The sequence below is a fragment of the Hippocampus zosterae genome, chromosome 8 (assembly GCF_025434085.1).
Source record: "Hippocampus zosterae strain Florida chromosome 8, ASM2543408v3, whole genome shotgun sequence".
NCBI lineage: Eukaryota > Metazoa > Chordata > Actinopteri > Syngnathiformes > Syngnathidae > Hippocampus > Hippocampus zosterae.
This window is the reverse complement of record NC_067458.1, coordinates 8,663,140-8,684,414: the sequence shown is the minus strand read 5'-3', so window position 1 is coordinate 8,684,414 and position 21,275 is coordinate 8,663,140. Positions and strand designations below refer to the sequence as shown.

Sequence of the window (21,275 nt, the reverse complement as noted above, 5' to 3'; positions counted from 1 at the left end):
TGTATGTGGAACTTAGGCTAAATGTCAAGAAAATCAAATAAATGTTCAAAATTAACGGCAGTTCCCCTTATGTATCAAAAAATATTTGCTCCTCAAATATTGTTCCAATTCACTCTATGAAGTTGCCCACCCCTTTTATTCAGGATTTGCTGCCCCCAGGTGGCCGAAATGTAAATACTTTTTTGCACACACAAATAAGTGAAGAGTTTAATATACAGTATGTAGGAAATGGCACGCTGATTAGGTTAGGCAGTTTCTAAAAAAAGAAAAGAAAACATTCTAATGCTCCCCAGATTGTCATATCTATTATTACCTCATGTTTTACTCTCTCAGACAAAGATTGTACAGTGAACCATGAATGCGCTATAAGAGCAAATTTACAGGGATCAATGTCCATCTTCACAAGAATGTATGTCATTTTCTCCCAAAGACACTCACGTGATTTGATTTATGGACACATTATCTTTTGAAATGTAAGTGGCGAAAGCACTCAAAATTGTGTAGCTCATAAAAGAAAGGTACGAACGACCCTTATGTTTCTTTTGTCTAAAGGTACCAGTAGTTCATTTAGATTTTGATGTTAATTCAGTGTCATAAAGCAAACACGGCCTTACAAAAGGTACTGTAGAGAATGATAGCTTTGATAACGCAAGGCACTTGTCTGTACTAAAATGTTCCCATATTGTTCACATCACAAACGGTGACTCAAAGTGATGCATGAACATGATGCAAACAGATTGTTTTCTCTGACTTTTTGTATTATCTGTTAAATTGTCAAAAGACCACAACTTCCTCAAAAGGTCAAAACGTTCTTCACTTTATCTTTTTTTTTATGGTCATAATTAAAACTATAGTGATTTCACTGCGCTCTTTTCATTACGCTTAAATGATGACTTGTATTTCTTTGACCATGCCGAATTAAAACTAAATGCAGATAAAATGAAATGTTTGAGAGTCTATGTTTTAGCCATCTTGTATGCACACTGGCAACAAAGGTAACTATCACGGCGACCAGGTGAGCAAGTGGTTAGCGCATCGACCTTACAGTGCAGATTTCATGAGTTCGATCCCAGCTCCGGCCTCCCAGCGTTGAGTTTGCATGTTCTACCTGGGACTGTGTGGGTTTTCTCCAGGTGCTCTGGTTTCCTCCCACATTGATTGAACACTCCAAATTGTCCCTACGTGTGAGTGTGAGAGCATATGGTTGTTCATCTACGTCCCCTGCGATTGGCAACTAATTCAGGGTGTCCCCCGCCTACTGCCCGAAGGCAGCTGGGATAGGCACCAGCACCACGACCCTTGTGAGGATAAAGCGGATCGGAAAATGAATGACTGAATAAATAAATGTATGCATACTCATGTGGATAACAGGCAGTTGACTATCATGTGAAGAAAACTGATTTTCTTTTAGTCATTTGTAGTTGGAAACTGCAAATGACTTTACGTCATACCTACCACTAGAGGGCCTTTATAGTGGTATTTACTGGAGAGCAGTAACGAGGTACTGAAAATGCAAAGGGCTACCCAGGCTACAAGTGTCATACAGGCTCCGTAAAATAAGACTTGCTCAAATGCACGACATCAATGACCTCTGATACTCACAGTACTAAAGAATTACGTTTTTCAAATAATTGTTTCCAAATTCACACCAATGCAAGAACGTTTTTCTAAAATAGCAACAAAAAAAAAGGTTAGATGCAGCTCAGATCTTTGTTTAGAATAGCAGCACAAAAAACAAAAAAACAAAATTAAGACCCCTGTCCCTGGTGATCTAGTAATCTGCGGGCTACCCAAGTGGTCTTTCGGGGTTCCCTGGTCCCTGCCAGCATCACATCAGTGAGCCATGAGGTGGGCTGATTCAAAGAATCGTTCAGTTGATTCATTTTTAGAGAATTAGAAATGTTTATTGTTGAATGAATTCAATACTCATCAGTTACAAAGGTTTGTAATAGTTTTAAAAAATTCATATAAAAATAAATGGTTCACAAAACGTTTATCAGACAGAAAACAATGTTCTTGAAAAGCATACACGTTTACAACAGATCACACCGGAATTGATTGTAACATTATGCATTATGTTGATCCGTACAAACATGTCATCATTTTCATTGGCTTTGAAGTAAGTTTATACAAATATTTGCATAGGTTATTAGTCACAGGCATTGTTCTTTTTAGAAATGTGTATAATTCAAATGACAACTTATTTGAGAACAAACAAAAAGATGACAACAGAAATAGACGCAATACTTACAGTTGTTCCTTTGACTCCTTCAGAAATTAACACAAATCATCACAGAAATATTCATGGAGAATAAACAGTCTTGAGATTATTTACAGTACAACAAGCGGTCCAAAATGTCCCCTTTTTTGGTGTCACCGATTCTGGTATTCGGTATCCAGTTTAATTTGAAAAAAAATTACAAGTTGGAAAAATTATAACCATAATGAAGGTTAAAAAGTGACATGTTCTCCATAATATCGTTGCATATTTTCTAGTTAATGTGAGGCAACCAGAAAAGCGTCATTTGTCTGCTCCCTTCACATAAATGACTAGCATAAAATCATGGCAAAATAGTATTGTAGATTATTATTACATCAATACAACATCCAATATGTTCCCTGTGGTGCAAGAATGTTCTTCTGGGTCCAGAGAACATTGTCAGTGTCTGTTCCAGTAAGCCAGTAACTGTGGTCCAAGCATAGCAGAGAATGGGGTGAACCATTTTGGAGTGGTTGCAAAGTGGTGTCAAGGTGGCGTAAGTCTATGAGTGGCTCTTGTCATAGTTCTTCACCATGCGCTTGATGTGGAATAGTTTGTGTCTCAGCCTGCGACACTCTTTCTTCTTAGACTGGTACTCTGGTGTCTGAAAAGTAACAGGAAACTTTATTGTTCTTGCTCACGGCTAATTCAAGCAAATTGATCCAAAAGCTGAGGATGCTACGGGTATTCACAGAGAGAAAAACTCAGCGTTCAATCCTACCCTGACATCAACCCCATTGAGACAACAGAGACTTATGAGGATGGACGAGAGCATACCACAAAATGGCAACGTGAGGAGGAAAACCTGTTTTCTCAAATGAGACAAAGAAACTCCGGTGGCTTGAAAAAGTATTCAAAACACTTGAACCTTTGCACATTTTGTGTGTGACCTTACAATCGCATCCTTGAATAGATGTTGTTACAATTCAATGTGATCGGCACAAACACAAAGTAGAACATTATTGTGAAGTGGAATGAAAACGATACACTGTTTACAAAATTTTATCCATCCTGAACTGTTTGCCAGCATATCGCAGGGCACATGTAGACAAACAACCATTTGCGCTCACAATCACGCCTAGGGACAATTTAAAGTGTTCAATTAACCTACCAAGAATGTTTTTGGAATGTGAGAGGAAACCAGAGTACCCTGAGAAAACCCACACAGGCAGAACATACAAACACCACACAGGAAGTTGCCTCTGCATTGTGAGATCAGTCAATCACTGTGCTGCTCTCTTCCAGTGTATCATAAAAATATATTAATCTGCTATGTTAATCTTGAAACAAATGACTTCCCTCATGAGAATAAAACCAATTAAATCATTTTCGCACAAATTAAAACCACTTACTGACCCGCTTAAAGTCTTTCAGATGATTATATTCCTCTGCCACACCCTGAAAAAAAAAGGATATTTTTGTTATATTTGTGGTGGTGTCACGTCACATAAACTTGCAATGTTGTTCCATGGACACATTTTTTTATCATTAGCAGTCAATTTGTAAAGAAAAACGTGATGAATACTGCCTTGTTTATACATTTTGTTTGGCCCTCTTTTGTCAAATTTTCTCCAACCAATGAAATAGTTTAGTTGGTTAGTTCCGCCCGTTCCTATTTGGAACATTGGGCGACGAGTTTCCTCCATTTGGTCTGGTCACTGGCGACCCTTCTTGCTCCATGCCAGCTGACACCCATCTCACTGAGGTCTTCTTTGGCCTACCTCTCTTCCTCTTTCCACCCTCTGGCATCCAGTCCATGGCCACACTTGCCGGTCTCTCTCTTGGGAGTCGGAGTACGTGGCCGATCATTTTCCTTCTCCTTTCAGAGACAATGTCTGACAGTTCAGCCACTCATGCCTTCTTCATCACCTCCTCGTTGGTGACGTGGCCTCTCCATGAGATCCTCAGGATGGATCTCAGGCAACGCCGATGGAAGACATCTAACTTGTTGGTTATGTTGGCTGTCTTCATCCATGTCTCACAGGCGTAAATCGCTGTTGGGATAACCACTGACATATAGAGGCGTAGCTTGGTGGTCGTAGTGATGGCTTTCGATGACCAGATGTTGCGGAGGCGTTGGAACACTCCCGCAGCTTTACCAAGTCTACTGTTGACGTCTTTCTCCACACCACCTGTATTTGAGATGTTACTCCCAAGATATGTGAAGCTGTCAATGTACTCTATGTCATGTTGGTGTAGAGTGAGTGTTTGAAGGTGTTGGTGCTGTCCGACGGCCATGGCCGTGGTCTTTTCCTGGCTAATTCGCAAACCGACCTTAACTCCGTGCTCATACAGATTATTGGTCAACTCCTGGAGTGCGGGCTGGGTGTGACTTTGCAAATTCCAGGTCAGCTAGTCTGCTCCCTCCCCACTTGATACCAACTTTTGCTCCTGTGATGGACTTCCTCGTCACAAAGTCGATTATGATAATGAAGAGTAGGGGTGACAGAATGCAACCCTGTCTTACACCAGTGACAATGTCAAAATCATCAGTTGTGCCACTGTTGGTTTTGACACAACAGGTTGAGTTGTGGTACAATGACCTGAAGATGTTGATGTACTTGAGGGGTACACCATACAGCTGGACGATCTGCCACAGTGACTCCCGGTGGATGCTGTCGAAGGCTTTCTTGAAATCGATTTAGTTGATCATGAGTGGTATCTGAAGTTCTTGGCACTGCTCTATGATGTTTCGAAGGGTAATGATCTGTTCGGCGCAAGACCTTCCCTTCCTGAAACCGGCTTGCTCTTCCCTCAAGATGTTATCCACTTCATCTTTAAGGCAATGTAGCAGAACACTGCAGAATACCTTGCTGGGAATTGACAGCAGCGTAATGCCCCGCCAGTTATTGCAGTCTGCGAGACTTCCCTTCTTGGGGAGCGTGACAATGACCCCACGTCTCCAGTCGGCAGGAACCTCTTCAGCATGCCAAATCAGGTTGAACAGGTGGGTAAGGCTCTCCACAACAGCATCTTGGCCATGTTTCAACAGCTCGGCAGCTATCTCATCGAGTCCCGGTGCCTTGTTGTTCTTAAGGCTCTTGATTGCTCTTGCAACCTCAGTCTCGGATATCTCTTTCGATGTAATATTTAGAGCTGGAGCTGGTGTCTCTTGATCGAAATTGAAGAGCACGGGAGGCATTGCTTGGTTGAGAACATCCCTGAAGTGTTCCGGCCATCTTGCTTCTTGCTCCTCGTCGCTTACAAGTGTCCTGCCATCCTTGCTCCTGATTGGCACGCCAGAGCTGCTCCTGGAGTTGGTTAGCTCCCGCACGATCTTGTATAGGGTTATCGTGTCGTTGTTCTCTGCTGCTTCCTGTGCCTCTCATGTTTTCTCTTCTAGCCACTGTCTTTTACCCTTCCTGCAACTCTTCTTCACTGCCCTGTCCAAGTGTCGGTACTCCTCGTCTTCCATCCTCCAGCTCCGGAGCCTCCTCTTTTGTTCTGTTTTTATCTTAGCCACTTTCCTTTCCTCAATCAACTTCCAGGTGTCGTCTGTTATCAATCTCTCTTTGTTGGTACCCGTCTTTCTGCCTATAACTGCTTCTGCAGTGTCAGCAATGGCACAAGAGAACATCCTCCACTGGTCCTCAATGTTTGCAAGGTGTTGTGATACCTTGAGCTTCCTACTCAATTCCTCACAGAAGCTTTCGGATAAGTTTTTATTCTTTAGCTTGTCCACCGAGTAAGGTCTCTTGGGCTGCACCTTTTTCACCTTCTTCAGCTTCAGATTGATTTTACTCACCACAAGGAAGTGGTCTGAACCCACATCCGCACCTCTGTAGGAGCGAACGTTGAGGAATGACGAGCGCCACCTCGTGTTGATGCAGATGTAGTCCAGTTCGTTCCGGGTCCCGCCACCAGGTGAAACCCAGGTTACTTTGTGGATCCGCTTGTGCTCAAAAAAGGTGTTGCCAATGCTGAGGCCGTTGGTACTGGTTAGCATCAACAGTCTCTCCCCGTTGTTGTTCGTGGAGCTCGCAAACCCATGCGGTCCAACTGTGGCATTCAGGCCCCTTCTGTCATTATCCAGTTTTGTGTTGAAGTCTCCAATCAGCATTTTGATGTCATGTCTGGGGATCTCCTCAAGCACGGTCTGGAGCTGGTTGTAGAAGGTGTCTTTATCGTCCGCTGAGGCAGCTTCGGTTGGGGCATAGACTTGTACGATGGTTACTTTGGCATATCTGGTGTAGAGCCTTGCTGTAATAATCCGTTCATTCACCGGCTTCCATCCAATCAATGCTTTTGCTGCACTACTGGAGAGGATGATGCCGACTCCATGGGAATGGTGGTCTTGCTTCCCAGAGTAGAGAAAAGTTGCTCCATTAACCATGAGGCGCCCTTGCCCCGTCCACCTCATTTCACTAACGCCCAAGATGTCCAGGCGATAGTCCCTCATATTCTTCAACACCTGGTCCATGCGACCAGACTGGAACATTGTGCGCACATTCCAGGTGCCTACTCTGGTGTTGGTTTTTGTTCCAAAGATCGGGGTCATCAGGGGTCGGGCTTCCTGCTGGATATCACCCGGCCCCGTCATAGATACATCCAAGGATGTGCCGTCTCTTCTTCGCCGTGGTTTACCGGAATGGCTTCCTCTCGTCGTTTCTGTAACAGGTTTTTGTTTTTACAGGGTGAGGTTGTTAACCTCACGCCCAACCCCCAACCTGGAGGACCAGTTGGATGCAGTTTAACGTCATACCCAGGACAACCAATGAAATATTTATCCGTTTTTCTCTCTCACCTGGTAGTTGGCAGAGTTCTCATCCAGCGTGTCCAACTGCCTGCTGAGTTTGTTGATCTGATCATTGATATCGTCCATGTCTGCGCACATGCGCTTGTACTCCCTGAGGTCAACATCAAACTCGGACTTATAGTTGTGACGCTGTTCATCAGATGTAATGTCAGGGTACACGCTGGGAGGAAAGACAAAAGACACTTTAAATTCATCTGAAGCAAGTGTCACCAACATTTTTGAGGGTGAGAGCAACTTCATTTGTACCAATTGTGTGAAGGGCTACCAAATTGATACACGTCTGAAATAACATTTGTCCAAAATACCTTCAATAATATGAGCACGTGTTATTTTTAATACTCGATTTAAATTGTCAGACTTTGAGCGCGTTTAAAAATGCCTCACAATACTGCCAGTGTTTGCAGTTTTAAGTTGTAATTTCTACGAGCAAATCACAATGCCCAAGTACCCGCGGGCAGCATTTTAGTGACCCTTGATCTAAAGGAAGAATTTGTAGTAGACCTGAAGAAAAATATTTAGAGAGAGAGAGAGAGAGGGAGAGAGAGAGAGAGAGAGAGAGAGAGAGAGAGAGAGAGAGAGAGAAAGAGAGAGAATTGTCTTTGTCTATTTGAAGGCTATGCACAGGATAAATAATAGCATGAACTGCTTTGTACCTTTGGCCGAGTTCCCTCATGCCTCACGAGATTAACTAATCCTCAGCGCAGTATATACAGTACAGTGCAGCTTTTTACTTGTGCCAGACAAAGTAATAAAATACTCATCTATATCCATCTGTTCCCTCTGCAAACAAATATTTTGACTGTGGAGTGCTATAAGCAGAGGCTTCTTTTCTAATCCAACTGTCATTTATTCAAAGTGGAGAATTAAGGCCTGGTCCCGAGAGAGCAGCAAAATATGCAATCTCCATGATGTTTTCTCAGTTAAGGTCACCTGCACCTCTCTAATCCTGCCCGTGTGACAATGGAGGCTTATGGCTCACCTCTCCCACTCGTCCGTATCGAGCTCGTTGCCTGTCTCTGCTCCTGTGGTGTACTCAGTCTCATACTGAGACTCGTCCATGTCAGGGTTACGTCTGCGTCGCTTGGCCCTGTTCGCAGAGGGTTTACGGCCCCCGCCAGTCTCCTCTGATGGACTGGAGCTGGTCCTCCCATGGGATAAAACCTCTGACGCTCGATAGGGGGTCCTCTCGGAGTATCTTTCGGGTCGATCACAAAGACAGAAGAAACATTTTTTAAGAGTTGTGTTTGAGGGATAAATTATAACAAATGGCCTCAATCCGCCCTTTATATAAATTAATGCAGGCTATTTCATCAGATCGTGCTACTCAACCGGAATACTAAAATGGACAAGTGTCGGTGTGAGTAAAGTATGAAATCAAAACACTCAGTGGCTGAATTGGAAAAATGGCAGGATGTTGTCTTGCCCTTTTTTAGCTGCACAAAGTGTCTAACAAAATGGTACCAGATAAAGCAACTGAAACAAATAAAGCTAGAAGACCGTTTACGCGAAGGATTATAATAGGTCACACACTAATATCAGCCTTTGCGCCTTGTAGGGGGGGGGGGGGGGGGGTCCTTCAGGAGGGGAGGTGGTTGCAATATTTTTCATAACATAAGCAGGAAACATGGACAACTGTGGGTTTCCAACGGATTTGTCAAGGAATCCAAACCCAGCAGTGGAACAATGTCAATAACATGCAGACAGTGTTTATTTTGTGTGAGGGACACACCAACTACTAACTGACGGTAGTTTATAGTCATTGTGGCTTGTAACCTTCAGCATTGAGATCATAAAGGGTATGCATTATGTATTTGCCATGCACTGTCACTGAACTCGTTGTAAAATGGCCACCAGAACAAAAATCAATAAACATGAGTGAAAAACAAGGGGCAGATAATCCCACACTGGTTCGAAGGTCAAGAGGCACAGCTCATTTTGTGGGTAGGGCAATATGTTTTCTTTTTTTTTCTAAACAGAGTAGACTTCGCATGACTAGTCACATGGTGGAGGAGAGATGCTGAGCAATGGACCCACTCATTGTTGTCGTAGGTGTCCCCGTTGAAAGATCCGCTGTCCAGCTTGGCCGGGGGATAGGAGATGACACTGTTCGCTGAAGCATTGAGCAGACCACCTCCCTTCTCGGACACGAGTAGGGTTGGGGCATCCTGAACACTACGGTTTTCCTCCACATTGTTCACCTACGCAGGAAGGAAAAACAGACGGAACAACATAAACATCACATTCCCAAAGACTGTAAACCGAGGTTCCTTCCCTAACCGACATCCTGCTTGAAACCTGTGTTCAACACTATACGATATATTGTACAACTCTTAGGTTGTTATGTTCTAACGGTGACATTTGTCACCCACTAGCGTCTTACTAACAACAGCAGGGCCTTTACTTTTGACCGCATCCTGTATGTGTGAGTACTTTTGTTTGCTTTATAAACAAACCAAACCAACCAAACGTTAAAAAGACTAACACACTCTTCTAGCCCAAAAAACACCAGCTAGGTAATTAGTGCTCCATGTCGAAGAGAGCACTCAGGCACATAATTGGGCAGCATGGTGCAGCTACTCACTGCTGTTGAAGTGATATGCTTGGTTCACTCATCTTGAGTCGGTTAAGTGAACTCAACCAACCTCAAACTGTTCAAATATAATCCTAAATGAACAAATCATTTGTTTACTTCACATATTTGTCTGGCTCTGTGGACAAAATGATATCGGTCATATAAATGCATTTACTTTTGAGTACTTTTCCACTCCAAGATCCTGAACTAAGGACATTCTCACATTGTGGTCTACCAGTCGCTGTTGCCATTGTTTTAGGAATGAATATGAAATGAGTATGGTTGCAATGCACGAAATCTGTAAAATTTACGCAGTGTGTTCTGACTATAATCTGTGGTATTTAATAGTTTACATTTCACAATGTTGCTTAGTTTTTTCTTTTTTTCTCTTTTTCTCTCTTTTTTTCTCTCTTCTCTTTTCTCTTTTTTTCTCCTCCTTGAGATGATATGCAACTTTTATGAAACCATGATGTTATTTCTAAACTGACTATAATATTGGAAATTTCCCGAAGAGACAAAGCAGAAGCCGGTATCAGCCCATCCCCCCAAAATAATAATAACAGTCTGTGAAGTAGTCAGGTGAAGTACAGCTTCCTGCCTTGCAGCTGCTGTATGAGAATTCTATTTGAAGGGCACCCCTCATACAAAAATCCCAAAAATGCCCTCTGACTGAGCAGAACTAAACCAGTGCTGCCATGATGAATATAACTGCAAGATTGGTTAAAAAAAAGTCTGCCATTTGAACGTGGTGAAGTAAAGAAACAAAGAAAGTAAAACCGGAATAGATAATAAAGCTAGTATTGGAAATTACGGTAATCTAGAGTTGGATACAAGAATTATTTAAAAACGCTGACATTTTAAAAATCCACCCATCCATCTAACACCACTTAACCTGAACAAGGTCGCAGGGAGTTGCTGGAGCCTATTCCAAGTCAAGTCGCAGGGCACATAGAGACAAACAACCATTCACACACATATTGAAACTGTCACTGTTCACATTACATGACATTAGCTGCTATCTTGTCTTAGCTGTGTGTTTAATGCACAGCATGTTTGCACTGAGGAGGATTGAGAGGAAGAAATTTCATCTATGCTGCATGCCATACATAAAGCACATTTGACAATAAAGATGACCTTGACCTTCACCTTGATTACATCTCGTCATTGTAAGTCATTCTACATGATGCATCTACAACGCGTAAAATGCAAACTCAAGTAGACAGAAAACTAAAAATTAGGCTTGACCGAACTATATGTAGCCAAACAAACTACAATAATGTATTTGTACATTTGAATATAAGTTGAAGACCAGCCCCATCCAATATCTCTGTCTTACTAGCACACTGACACCACCAGTGACCTCATCGATTAAACACAATGGGGCCCAAGCTGAGCAGAATGAGGCCAGTGTGTGAGGTCATCCTCAGTGTGTTGGTCCAGTTTCAAATCAAGCCTGATGACTAACTGTGTGACACTGCTGTGCACGTGGTGCAAAAACTATGAAAGAATATACAGAGATATCAAGAAATAACATTGCCACGAAAGGCGATACAAGTTTTGCTGAGGCAATAATTGAGTCCTGATTGAACAATGAGGAATGGCAACTTGTGCACGCTGTAGACATCTAAACACATCCAACATACTGTACTTAAAAAAAAGACTTAACAGGCTTAAATAACATACCGAGTCATCAAAATGTAAAAAAATAAACAAACAAAAAAAAAAACTTTTCTGTGGAAATTTAGCTTTTGCTGTATGTCATATGGGCAGTCCAAACCTAAACAGCGGTGGTGGAAAGCATTACTGTTAAGTTGTTAAAACACAAACTCGGATAGTTCAGAGAACTTTGAAATGTGAACTTTCCACACTTTTTTTTTTTTACATAACAGACCTGACATGTAGTGTCAAAGCATACCAAGAGCCCTCATTGTCATTCAAACTGGCAAAGATATTACTAGAATCGTGACACATCAAGTCAATCATCAATCCCCATTTCAGGTAAGAGTCTATTCGGAGTGTTGTTGACATTTATAAAACTGTAGAAACCACCTGCTTGCTTACTATCTTCTCGGGTAGCTAATGATTAATCTGAGTGAAACTAGGCAGTAGACCATGAACAAACATTCACTGAGCGCTAACAGCCATGAGACTGAACCAAGTCAGTCACCAGAGGAAACACTAACAAAATGATACAATCATAACAGGCACGAAAGCATATTGAAAAAATTCACGGAACGTCACCCTGTTGCGTACAGACTGTTACCTCCTTTATAGCTTAGAAATGATGTGATACCTACCGGGACTGACTCACTTTGCATTGTTTAACTTGAATGAGACTAATCCGTCACCTACAACAAGCTAAACACTTTGGGTTCATATTGGGAAGCATATGTCTTTTTTTTAAACTTTATCTACTTGTCATAGCAAAACGAGTAATGGAACATTCCACCATGGCTAGATTAAAATCCCTGACCCCATTCCCTTGACTACAGATAAAGAAGTTAAGAACTCCGGGTCAATTAGGGTCAAATATGATTTGTAATCATCAGTTCAACGTGATGCAACTGTGACCACCAAGCGCTTGTCTCTTACCCATTCCTCGACATCTCTGCCCTCCGTTGCCTTCCCACCAATCAGAGGCTCATCCCAGAAGATGTTGGGCTTTCCATAACGCCAGATCTTCCCTCTAGTTTTGCTTGCATAGAACGCGGCGACAGCCAGAGCGATCACCATCAGGAATCCACACACCATGGCGACTCCCTACAAAATCAGGGACATGGGAGTCAAATCAGAAGGTTTCAAAGATAAGATGTACCACAAAGTGTCTGACCTGATATCAGTGTACAAATACATACAAAATGTCACCGCTCGTGTATCTCTGTACAATAACAAGTAGCAAACCGTTGCAAAAAGAACAAAAAAAAAATGGTAACCACCACGGTGGACCAGTGGTTAGCATGTTGACCTCTCAGTGCAGAGGTACTGGGTTCAATTCCAGCTCCGGTCTCCCAGTGTGGAGTTTGCATGTTCTTCCCGGGCCTGTGTGTGTTTTCTCTGGGTACTACCGTTTCCTCCCACATTCCAAAAACAAGCATGGCAGGCTGATTGAACACTCTAAATAGCCCCCCCCCCCCCCCCCCCCGCAACCCTTGTGACGTTCGGAAAATGAATGGATGGATGGTAACTATCACAAACATGCCTGAACCCAATCCAGAAAATACAAAGAAAAAAAAGAAACCCAAACCTCTTGAGGGTCCACAAAGCAGTAATGGTAGAGGTACTGGTTGTATAGGGGGAAGCCTCCCACACCTCCCATTTGAGAATAGCCCGTCTGGTACAGGCTCTGACACATCATGAGCATGGGGTTGTACATCACATTGGACGTTCCCTGGGCCATGGGGTTTACTCCAACTATATACACAATGTTTATGATGCCCTGAAACATACAAAGTTGATCATTACACTGTGTTTAATAATCTTGGATTGAGAGCAAAAACATCTCACATCGCACAAATCTTATTTTGACATCATGCATTTTATTATGTTATTATCGTAGAAATACTTTGGAAGAACACAGAATCTAGGGCATGAAAATCTTGTGAGTGAATGTTCTGAGTGAAACACTGAATGGAACACAAGAAATGTACACTAAAAGAACAACTGATTGAGACTCATAAACATGCTCAAGTCATGTCAATATATTATCACGGTGCCGTCTGCATGGAGCAGATTTAGAACCCAATTCCTCATACATAACATGTAAACAAAAGCAATTTAACTCCAAATAGGCAAACACTTTGGAGGCCAAGACGACGATAAAAACATCTCCTATATCAAAAGCAGGAGTGGGCAATTAATTTTGCAAAAGGGACCACATGGGAAATTAGTACGCTTGCCGAGGGTCAAGCCAACATGCTAACTTCAACTTCGTTCCACTTTACTTTTATTGTATTTAGAAAATTCATATTGTCTAGTTCGAACAAAATCCTACGTATGTAGATATGTTACACATTTTTAAAATTAGGAAATGCAACATTTAAGCAAAATAGTAAGTTACAATTCTATAGCTACACATTCATAATTATGACCTTTATATTGTACAGAAAACATTTGTACATTTTTTATCAAGACCAGGTGCGACCTGTGATTGGTGAGAAACGCAGAATGCAAGCGCTGTCTTGCTCTGTGTCACCTCAAGTTCCACAAGATTTGCTTCATTGTATTATTTTCAAAACAAGATAGCAGAATTTGTTTTTGGTGCAACATAATGGAAGAAAAAAAGATACTGGTCGTAATGTATTGGTCTCAATTGGTGTGGTCTTGACTACAACATGACTGTGTAGATTAATTTAGACATTCTCTGATCATGACGACTCTGAACCACGTGAAAGGAGACTTTGATTCTCTCCTTTGTCATCTATAAACACTTCAAACAACAAGATGTACAGTATGCGCAAGTACGTAGTTGTTACGATGTGTTATGTGTTCTGTTATATTATTTTATGTCAAATGTTCTGGAAAGCGCTTTGTTAGAGCTGTTGTGAAAGCGGCATCTGAATAAAGAAGTATTGTATTGTGTAAATCAAAGATACAACCCAAGCATTTCTTGCGATTGTGACATCGCAATTACAGTAGTTTGATTGCCTTATGGCGAGTTGTGCTCAAATCAAGGTCCAGTCTTTGGGGAATATTTGCCGCTGTACAGTCTGTGTTGTTGCCTTGGTTCTAAATGATTAACAGCGCAAAACTATCACTTTAACTCATTCACTCCCAAAGAGGTTTTTAAACGTCTTTTCACACTTGGTATAGAATTGGCTGGTACTGAATTGTAACACTCTGGCAAAGAGGCCTTATTCTGGCCACTGTGGCATCCAGTATTTGTCAGGACCTCATATTTCTGGTTTGATCATCTAATACATTCAACTTATATCAGTCTTGTTTTTCGCATCAATGGTAGTTGTTGTGCTTGCATGCGTGTGACTGACTCTTACCTGTAGGATAGCCATGATGATACTGGCAATGAGGACGGCCAGAAAGTACTTCCTGCTGCGGATGGCGGTAGCTTTGGAGAAACTGGCAATGAAGAAAGCCAATGCCCCGATGAAGTTGATGGCTGCCATGGCAATCATTGCCGTTTTGGCTGAGTATGGGGAAATGTAGGAACCCTGGTAGCTGCCGTAGCCTCCATAACTACCGAAGCCACCGTATCCTGAGCCGTAGCTGCCTCCTCCATATCCACCACCGTAGCCAGATCCATAGCCATAGCCCATTCCTAGTCCCATTCCATTTGCATACTGCATGTCCCACATGAGAGTGGAGGCCACACAGGAGAATATGGCCAAACACATCACGATGACAAAAGCCATCATGGCTTTCACAATCCCTGGAGGCGACAACCATTTGTAGAAGTGCTGTGGCTGGTCCTCAACGTAGTAAGATCCCGGCGGAGGAGGGTAAGCGTTGTAATCGCTCAGAGGAGCATGGAAGCTGCCTGGTGCTCCAAACCCATTGTTGGATGGTGGCGTGTACACAGGTGGACTCTCGTAGGGCTGTTTGTCAAACATCTCTACAAATGCCAAGAAACAAAGAGATGAAATTGAGAGCAAAATCAAATGTGTCAGCGATGAGCAGAGCGCTGATATGAGCTATGTTACAGTTCACCACTGATACGGAATAGATGGGTGTGACGGCCATTCGTAATGAAGCCTCGTAGCAGAAATGTGTAAATAATTGACTGCGAGGACTGTGGGCACTTGGAGAAAACTGTTACGTGCAATCTGTTGGTATGGTGGTTCAGCGTACACCGCTTACCCGGAAAAAATAATGAATAAGGAAATGGAAACAAAATGGGACAGAAATCTCAAGGTCTTTCTTCAACTTCTCCAATATTATTGACAACATAAATGTGGGATTAGTGGTTCAATTAGCACATTTCTATGGGTTGCTCCTTCATTTTAAACAACTGTCCAATATAAATGTATACGAATGAGAGCATATTTGGTGGCAGTGTGGTGGTCGGTGGCTGCTTTACTCCCTCAGGACCAGGACAACTTGCTGTGATTGGTGGAACAATGAATTCTGCTGTCTTCCAGAAAATCCTGGAGGCGAATGTCAGACTATAAATTTGCGCCCTCTAACTCAAGCGCTATTGCATCATGCAGCAGCACAACGATCCGAAAAACACCAGCAAGTCCACCACTAAAAAAATAAATAAATAAATAGGCTTTTGGAGTGGCTTTATCAAAGTTTGGATTCAAATCCAATTGAGATGCAGTGGTATGACCTTAAACGGGCAGTTCATGCTAGAAAACCCTCCAATATTTCAGTTGACGCAATTCTGCAAAGAAGAGTGAGCCCAAATTTCTCCAAAGCGATGTGAAAGACTCCTCGCAAATTATCGCAAATGCTTGATTTCAGTTATTGCTGTCAGGGTGGCACAACCCATTATTAGGTTCAGGGGCAGTTACTTTTTCATATAGGGACGGGTAGTTTGGGATATCTATTCATTCATTCATTCATCTTCCTAACCGCTTGATCCTCACTAGGGTCGCGGGGGGTGCTGGAGCCTATCCCAGCTGTCTCCGGGCAGTAGGCGGGGGACACCCTGAATCGGTTGCCAACCAATCGCAGGGCACACAGAGACGAACAACCATCCACGCTCACACTCACACCTAGGGACAATTCAGAGTGTTCAATCAGCCTGCCATGCATATTTTTGGAATGTGGGAGGAAACCGGAGTACCCGGAGAAAACCCACGCAGGCCCGGGGAGAACATGCAAACTCCACACAGGGAGGCCGGAGCTGGAATCGAACCCGGTACCTCTGCACTGTGAAGCCGACGTGCTAACCACTGGACTACCGGGCCGCCTGGGATATCTACTTGTGTCAAAATATAATTATGATACTTGATAATTGAATTGGTATTTAGAAACAGCATTTTGTGACCGGTAGTCCAGTGGTTAGCATGTCAGCTTCACAGTGCAGAGGTACCGGGTTCGATTCCAGCTCCGGCCTCCCTGTGTGGAGTTTGCATGTTCTCCCAGGGCCTGCGTGGGTTTTCTCCGGGTGCTCCGGTTTCCTCCCACATTCCAAAAACATGCATGGTAGGCTGATTGGACGCTCTAAATTGTCCCTAGGTGTGAGTGTGAGCGTGGATGGTTGTCTATGTCTATGTGTGCCCTGCGATTGGCTGGCAACCGATTCAGGGTGTCCCCCGCCTACTGCCCGGAGACGGCTGGGATGGGCTCCAGCACCCCCCGCGACCCTAGTGAGGATCAAGCGGTATGGAAGATGGATGGATGGATGGATGGATGGAAACAGCATTTTGTGTTTCCTTTTGTTGTCTCTGTGTGTTATTAAAATTGACTTGATGAACTGAAATTTTTGTGTGTGCTAAATATGCAAAGAGCAAAGAACACAGAAATCAGGAAGGGGGCAAATACTATTTTTATGGCACTGCATTTATAGCTGGTGTAAACAATGTTTTATTGGGGTCAGAAAGTGTGTTTCTAATCTTCTCACAGACTAGTCCACACCTGCTTTTTGTTATTATCAGAAAAAAATGAACTATGAGTGGAATGACCTCAGCTTTGAAGGCCTTTCGCGGAGCAAAATGAGAACCAGCGTGGCGATGTCTGTACCAGGGCATGTCGGGAGCTCAGCCAAACAATACTTCTATTTTTTTGCGTCTTCGCAGGCAATGTCCGGGTCTTCAAGAGTTCACATATTCCGCCTTCAACTTGTTTTGTTTTTCTTGTGCTAAAAATCTTACGGAGGACAAGGCCACAATTCAACAATAGCAATTGTTTTACACCAAGGCCTGCAAGCAGAGAGAGTAAGACTTCCAAAATGAGCATGTTCGAGCATCCCATTTGCCAAATGTAATATCAGCCAAACTAACCTATAGTCGCACACGGGAAACACTTGGAAGTATTAGGCCTGGGGGGAAAATACAAAGTAATGTGCCCCTGTCCGACACTGTAAACGCAAGCCCATTCAATGGCTGAGACACAGAAAGACATGCTTGCTGGCGAAGTTTACAGTCTCCACGGCCATAATTCTTCACTCTCTATGGGACAGAGCAGGTCTCGCCTCAGAGCCTCCATCCCCGACAGCAGACAGCCTCCCATCTCTCCCTCCTTCATTCCTCTGTGTGCTTACAACCTCCAACATTCCCCCTGTCCTCACTGCCTGCCTTTGTTTGGGGAGCAGGAGGGGCAAAAGTCAGGGCTTCTCACAGGAACACTGTTGTCATGGAGTCAGAGCCCCCCCCTCCATCCGAAAAAAAGGCAGAAAAGAAAATTGGGGCAGTGTCCTTGGAGTACCAAACAATATCCCCTCTGTGCGTCCCCATGTCTCAAAAGAATCAAATAGAAGAGAATACAGGTGCATACAGGTTGTGCAAACTAGTTTCTCGCCGTCATCAGTGAACACAGAGTCTTTTTGCAAAGATAGTCAGTGGGATGCAACAGGCTTCTCATGGTACGGTCCGTGCCACGGGTTTTGGACCATGTTTTGGTACAAATGATAAGTGGTTTGTGCATAAAGAGAAAAACAACTTTTAACCTTCCAAAATGTCTCTTTACTTTGGTTGGTCGTAAAAAACGTGGACTAAATTGACTAAAGGCGTGTGTAGCTTTTGTGTGAAGTGAATGATAAAAATGGAGCAAACAGATTGTGTCTAATGGGAAAAAAAAGCACACACAGATCGTTGAATTAACCGAGATGCTAAGAAGAAAGTGTCACAGTGCGTCAGGATTATCTTTACGGATTTAAATTAGGTTATTTGCATGCATCTATTCAAATGAGCCTCATTGATAACCAACATTCCATTCTCGAACATCAGCGCTAATAGTCACGCTCGGTTTTGGGGGCGCAACCGTCTATAGCAGTGGTCACCAACCTTTTTGCGAATGAGGGAGAGCTATATCTTGTGTACTGATATTGTGCGAAGGACAACCAATCTGATACACATCTGAAATAATTTGCTCAAAATATGTTTCGATTGATGATCAATTCTATTCATTTTAGACACTGATCATGTCTCTCAATAATTAGACATTTTTAGAATTTTTTTCATGTATCTTGCCAGTGTTCACATTTTTAAATGATCCTTTCTGCAACTTTCCTAGAAAATCACATTGTCCTATCGCTGATTAACTATTTTAAAGTGGTCTAATGAAAGCTGGTATAATAGTAGCTGCCCTCAGTTCAAGTGTCTTTTAGCGAGGGAAAGCATTGCCTGAGCAATGTGAGGGAACACTTTGATATGTACGACACAGCGTCTAAAATTATGCCAAAATACTACGAATACTACTAAAATTATCAGAAGAAACTGATCATGATTATGATTTCTCACAATAATTGGGAAAAATAAATTTCTATAAAACTCTGCCAGTGTTTACTTTTTCAAAATAACTACTCCAACATTCCTAAAAAAGCACAATGTCACACCACAAAGAGTTATTTTTAGAACAGTCCGACAGGGGGCACCTGGTGCCGGTGGGCACCATGTTGGTGACCCCTGGTTTGAGGAACTCTAAGCACCGATCAGAATGGTATCTTCTGCCAAGCGCAAAGGATTCACTCCAAGGAATTGACGAAAAACATTCAGAAAAAGAAAAAAAAGAATACGTAAAACAAACTAACTTTGCAATGAGGCTTTGATCACCAAAGCCACAAACAACTAAAAGGAGGATATGACAACTAAAATAATAAACTGCACTTTCCGTGGTGTTTTCCCAAGAAGGAAAACCTATTTCACATATTAAACAAAATTGCACAAATACTGTGTGAATAAGTATTTGTATGGAATGAGAGTCATCACAACGACAAGACTGGCCCGAGCACTAGCTGAGTGGCATTTGTACTTCGTGGTCAGGTCTGGTCAGACACCAAACCAACTTTAGCCTGAGCTACACTACAATCGAACGACTCATTTGCTGCCACCAATGATGGAATTTCACTTGTACGATTTGTCACGTTTGCCGTCACCTCTTTTAGACTCGGACCCACTGCCATAACGACAGGACTCAACCAAGACTTTCTTTCGAAACACACGGCACCAAAAAATAAAAAATAAAAATAACTGCAACTGATTCGGCAAATTATTTTATGAGCGGTTCCACAACATCAATAATAACTAGGTCAGGTGTTCCTCGGGCGTGAGCATTCACACTAGGGTTATTCTTCAAAACAAACTGTTAATTTAACATCGAAACATCGTGAGTTCTCAATCAAAGAACACTACTTGAATGTAAGAAGGACTTGTGCCAAGGGGAATTATGGAGTATGGATTAATTCAGTCAATGAGAATTGTATTATACAATCACAAATGGCGAGATGACAGCCGCCCTTCTTTGACCAAACTGATTAACTTTGTATATTTCAAAACTGAGGAAAGCAACTTCAAATAGCTTGAATGAGGTCGTAAAAGGTAAAGTTGAAAGCGACTTTTGGTACCTATTTACTTAGTGTCGTCGCGTACCTGAGGACCACTGGCGGAGGCAAAAACCCTGGTCGTCCTTGCTTACAGTTACACCTCTTCCAAGTTAAACTGTGGCTAAAAATGTGAATAATTCCACTTATCGGGCTATCTTTACAGATAACCTCTTGAAGTTACGGTCATTCGAAGAAAAAAAAAGTATCACTCCTCGTCGGAATCTTTCACGCGTCTCACTCAGTCGTCCGGAGCAGAGTGCCGCTACTTTTCCTGCAGGTCCGCGGTGCTGAGGCCAGCCGCACAACACCCAGCATGTGTTCTGGCGCCAGGGGTCAGCCTTGGTACCCGAGTTTACCACAGTCGCTTATTAATTTAAGCGACTGTGGTAAACAATTAAGACTAATTGTATATTGTTTAGTGATGGGTAATGAATGGAAACATACTAATATGATGAAAACTATTTAATTTGTTCGAAAATTGTAAGGTTACACTCACTATTAGCCACAATATTATGTACACCCAATCCGATAAATTCCACGTAAATTGTATTGCACTACTGTAGTGTACACCACACGGCCATTTTCATTTAGGCAGACGTGGCAGAAGTACTCAAAATCAGTACTTTAGGAGAAATACAGATACATCTCAAAATGACGAGTAAAAGTAGAATTGATACATCTGCTTTATTTAAATTAAACTATTTAAAAAGTGGAGAAGGAAATGTCCTGAAAGGGACAGCCTGTAAAAAATCATTTTCGATGCTCATAATCTTAAAAACCCATGTACCAGATAAATAGGGGTGGCCCGGTGGGTGACTGCTTAGTGATTCGACGTCGCGGTGCAGAGGTGCAGGATTTGATTCCGGCTCGCCCTTCCTGTGTGGAGTTTGCACGTTCTCCCTGTGCCTGCGTGTTTTTTCTTTGGATACTGCGCTTTGCTCCCACATGAGAAAAACATGCGTGGCAGATTGATTGATTGATCTAAATTCACGACCCTTGTGAGGATAAGTGGATCGGAAAATTTATATGTACTGTATATATAGAGGCGCTTGTGTGTTTTGCGCCTGTAATGGGCAGCATTTTTCACAGCCCCGTTTTGTTCAGCGGAAATGTCCGTGCTGTTGGAGTCCAACAGCACGGACAGTCTGTAGCTGGACAGTCTGTAGCTGGATGGATGAATGGCTTGTGGTGCCGACGATGAGAAAAAAAGCACAGCAGCGCAGATGCGTATGTGGAAATGGGAGTC

The 21,275-nt window shown here is 42.7% G+C and overlaps 1 protein-coding gene across 1 annotated transcript; it reads right to left on the bottom strand.

Annotated features, from left to right (window-relative positions):
- Window positions 1-1,878: 1,878 nt before the first annotated feature.
- LOC127605977 (occludin-like) lies at window positions 1,879-20,303 on the bottom strand. Its single transcript, XM_052073921.1, has 9 exons — window positions 20,076-20,303; window positions 14,580-15,154; window positions 12,833-13,024; window positions 12,181-12,348; window positions 9,051-9,214; window positions 7,996-8,211; window positions 7,005-7,176; window positions 3,617-3,658; window positions 1,879-2,864 (listed from the first exon to the last, which is right to left on the bottom strand). Exons 2-9 carry the CDS (start codon window positions 15,150-15,152, stop codon window positions 2,763-2,765), a joined length of 1,629 nt encoding a protein of 542 aa, XP_051929881.1. The 5' UTR covers window positions 15,153-15,154; window positions 20,076-20,303; the 3' UTR covers window positions 1,879-2,762.
- Window positions 20,304-21,275: the final 972 nt, after the last annotated feature.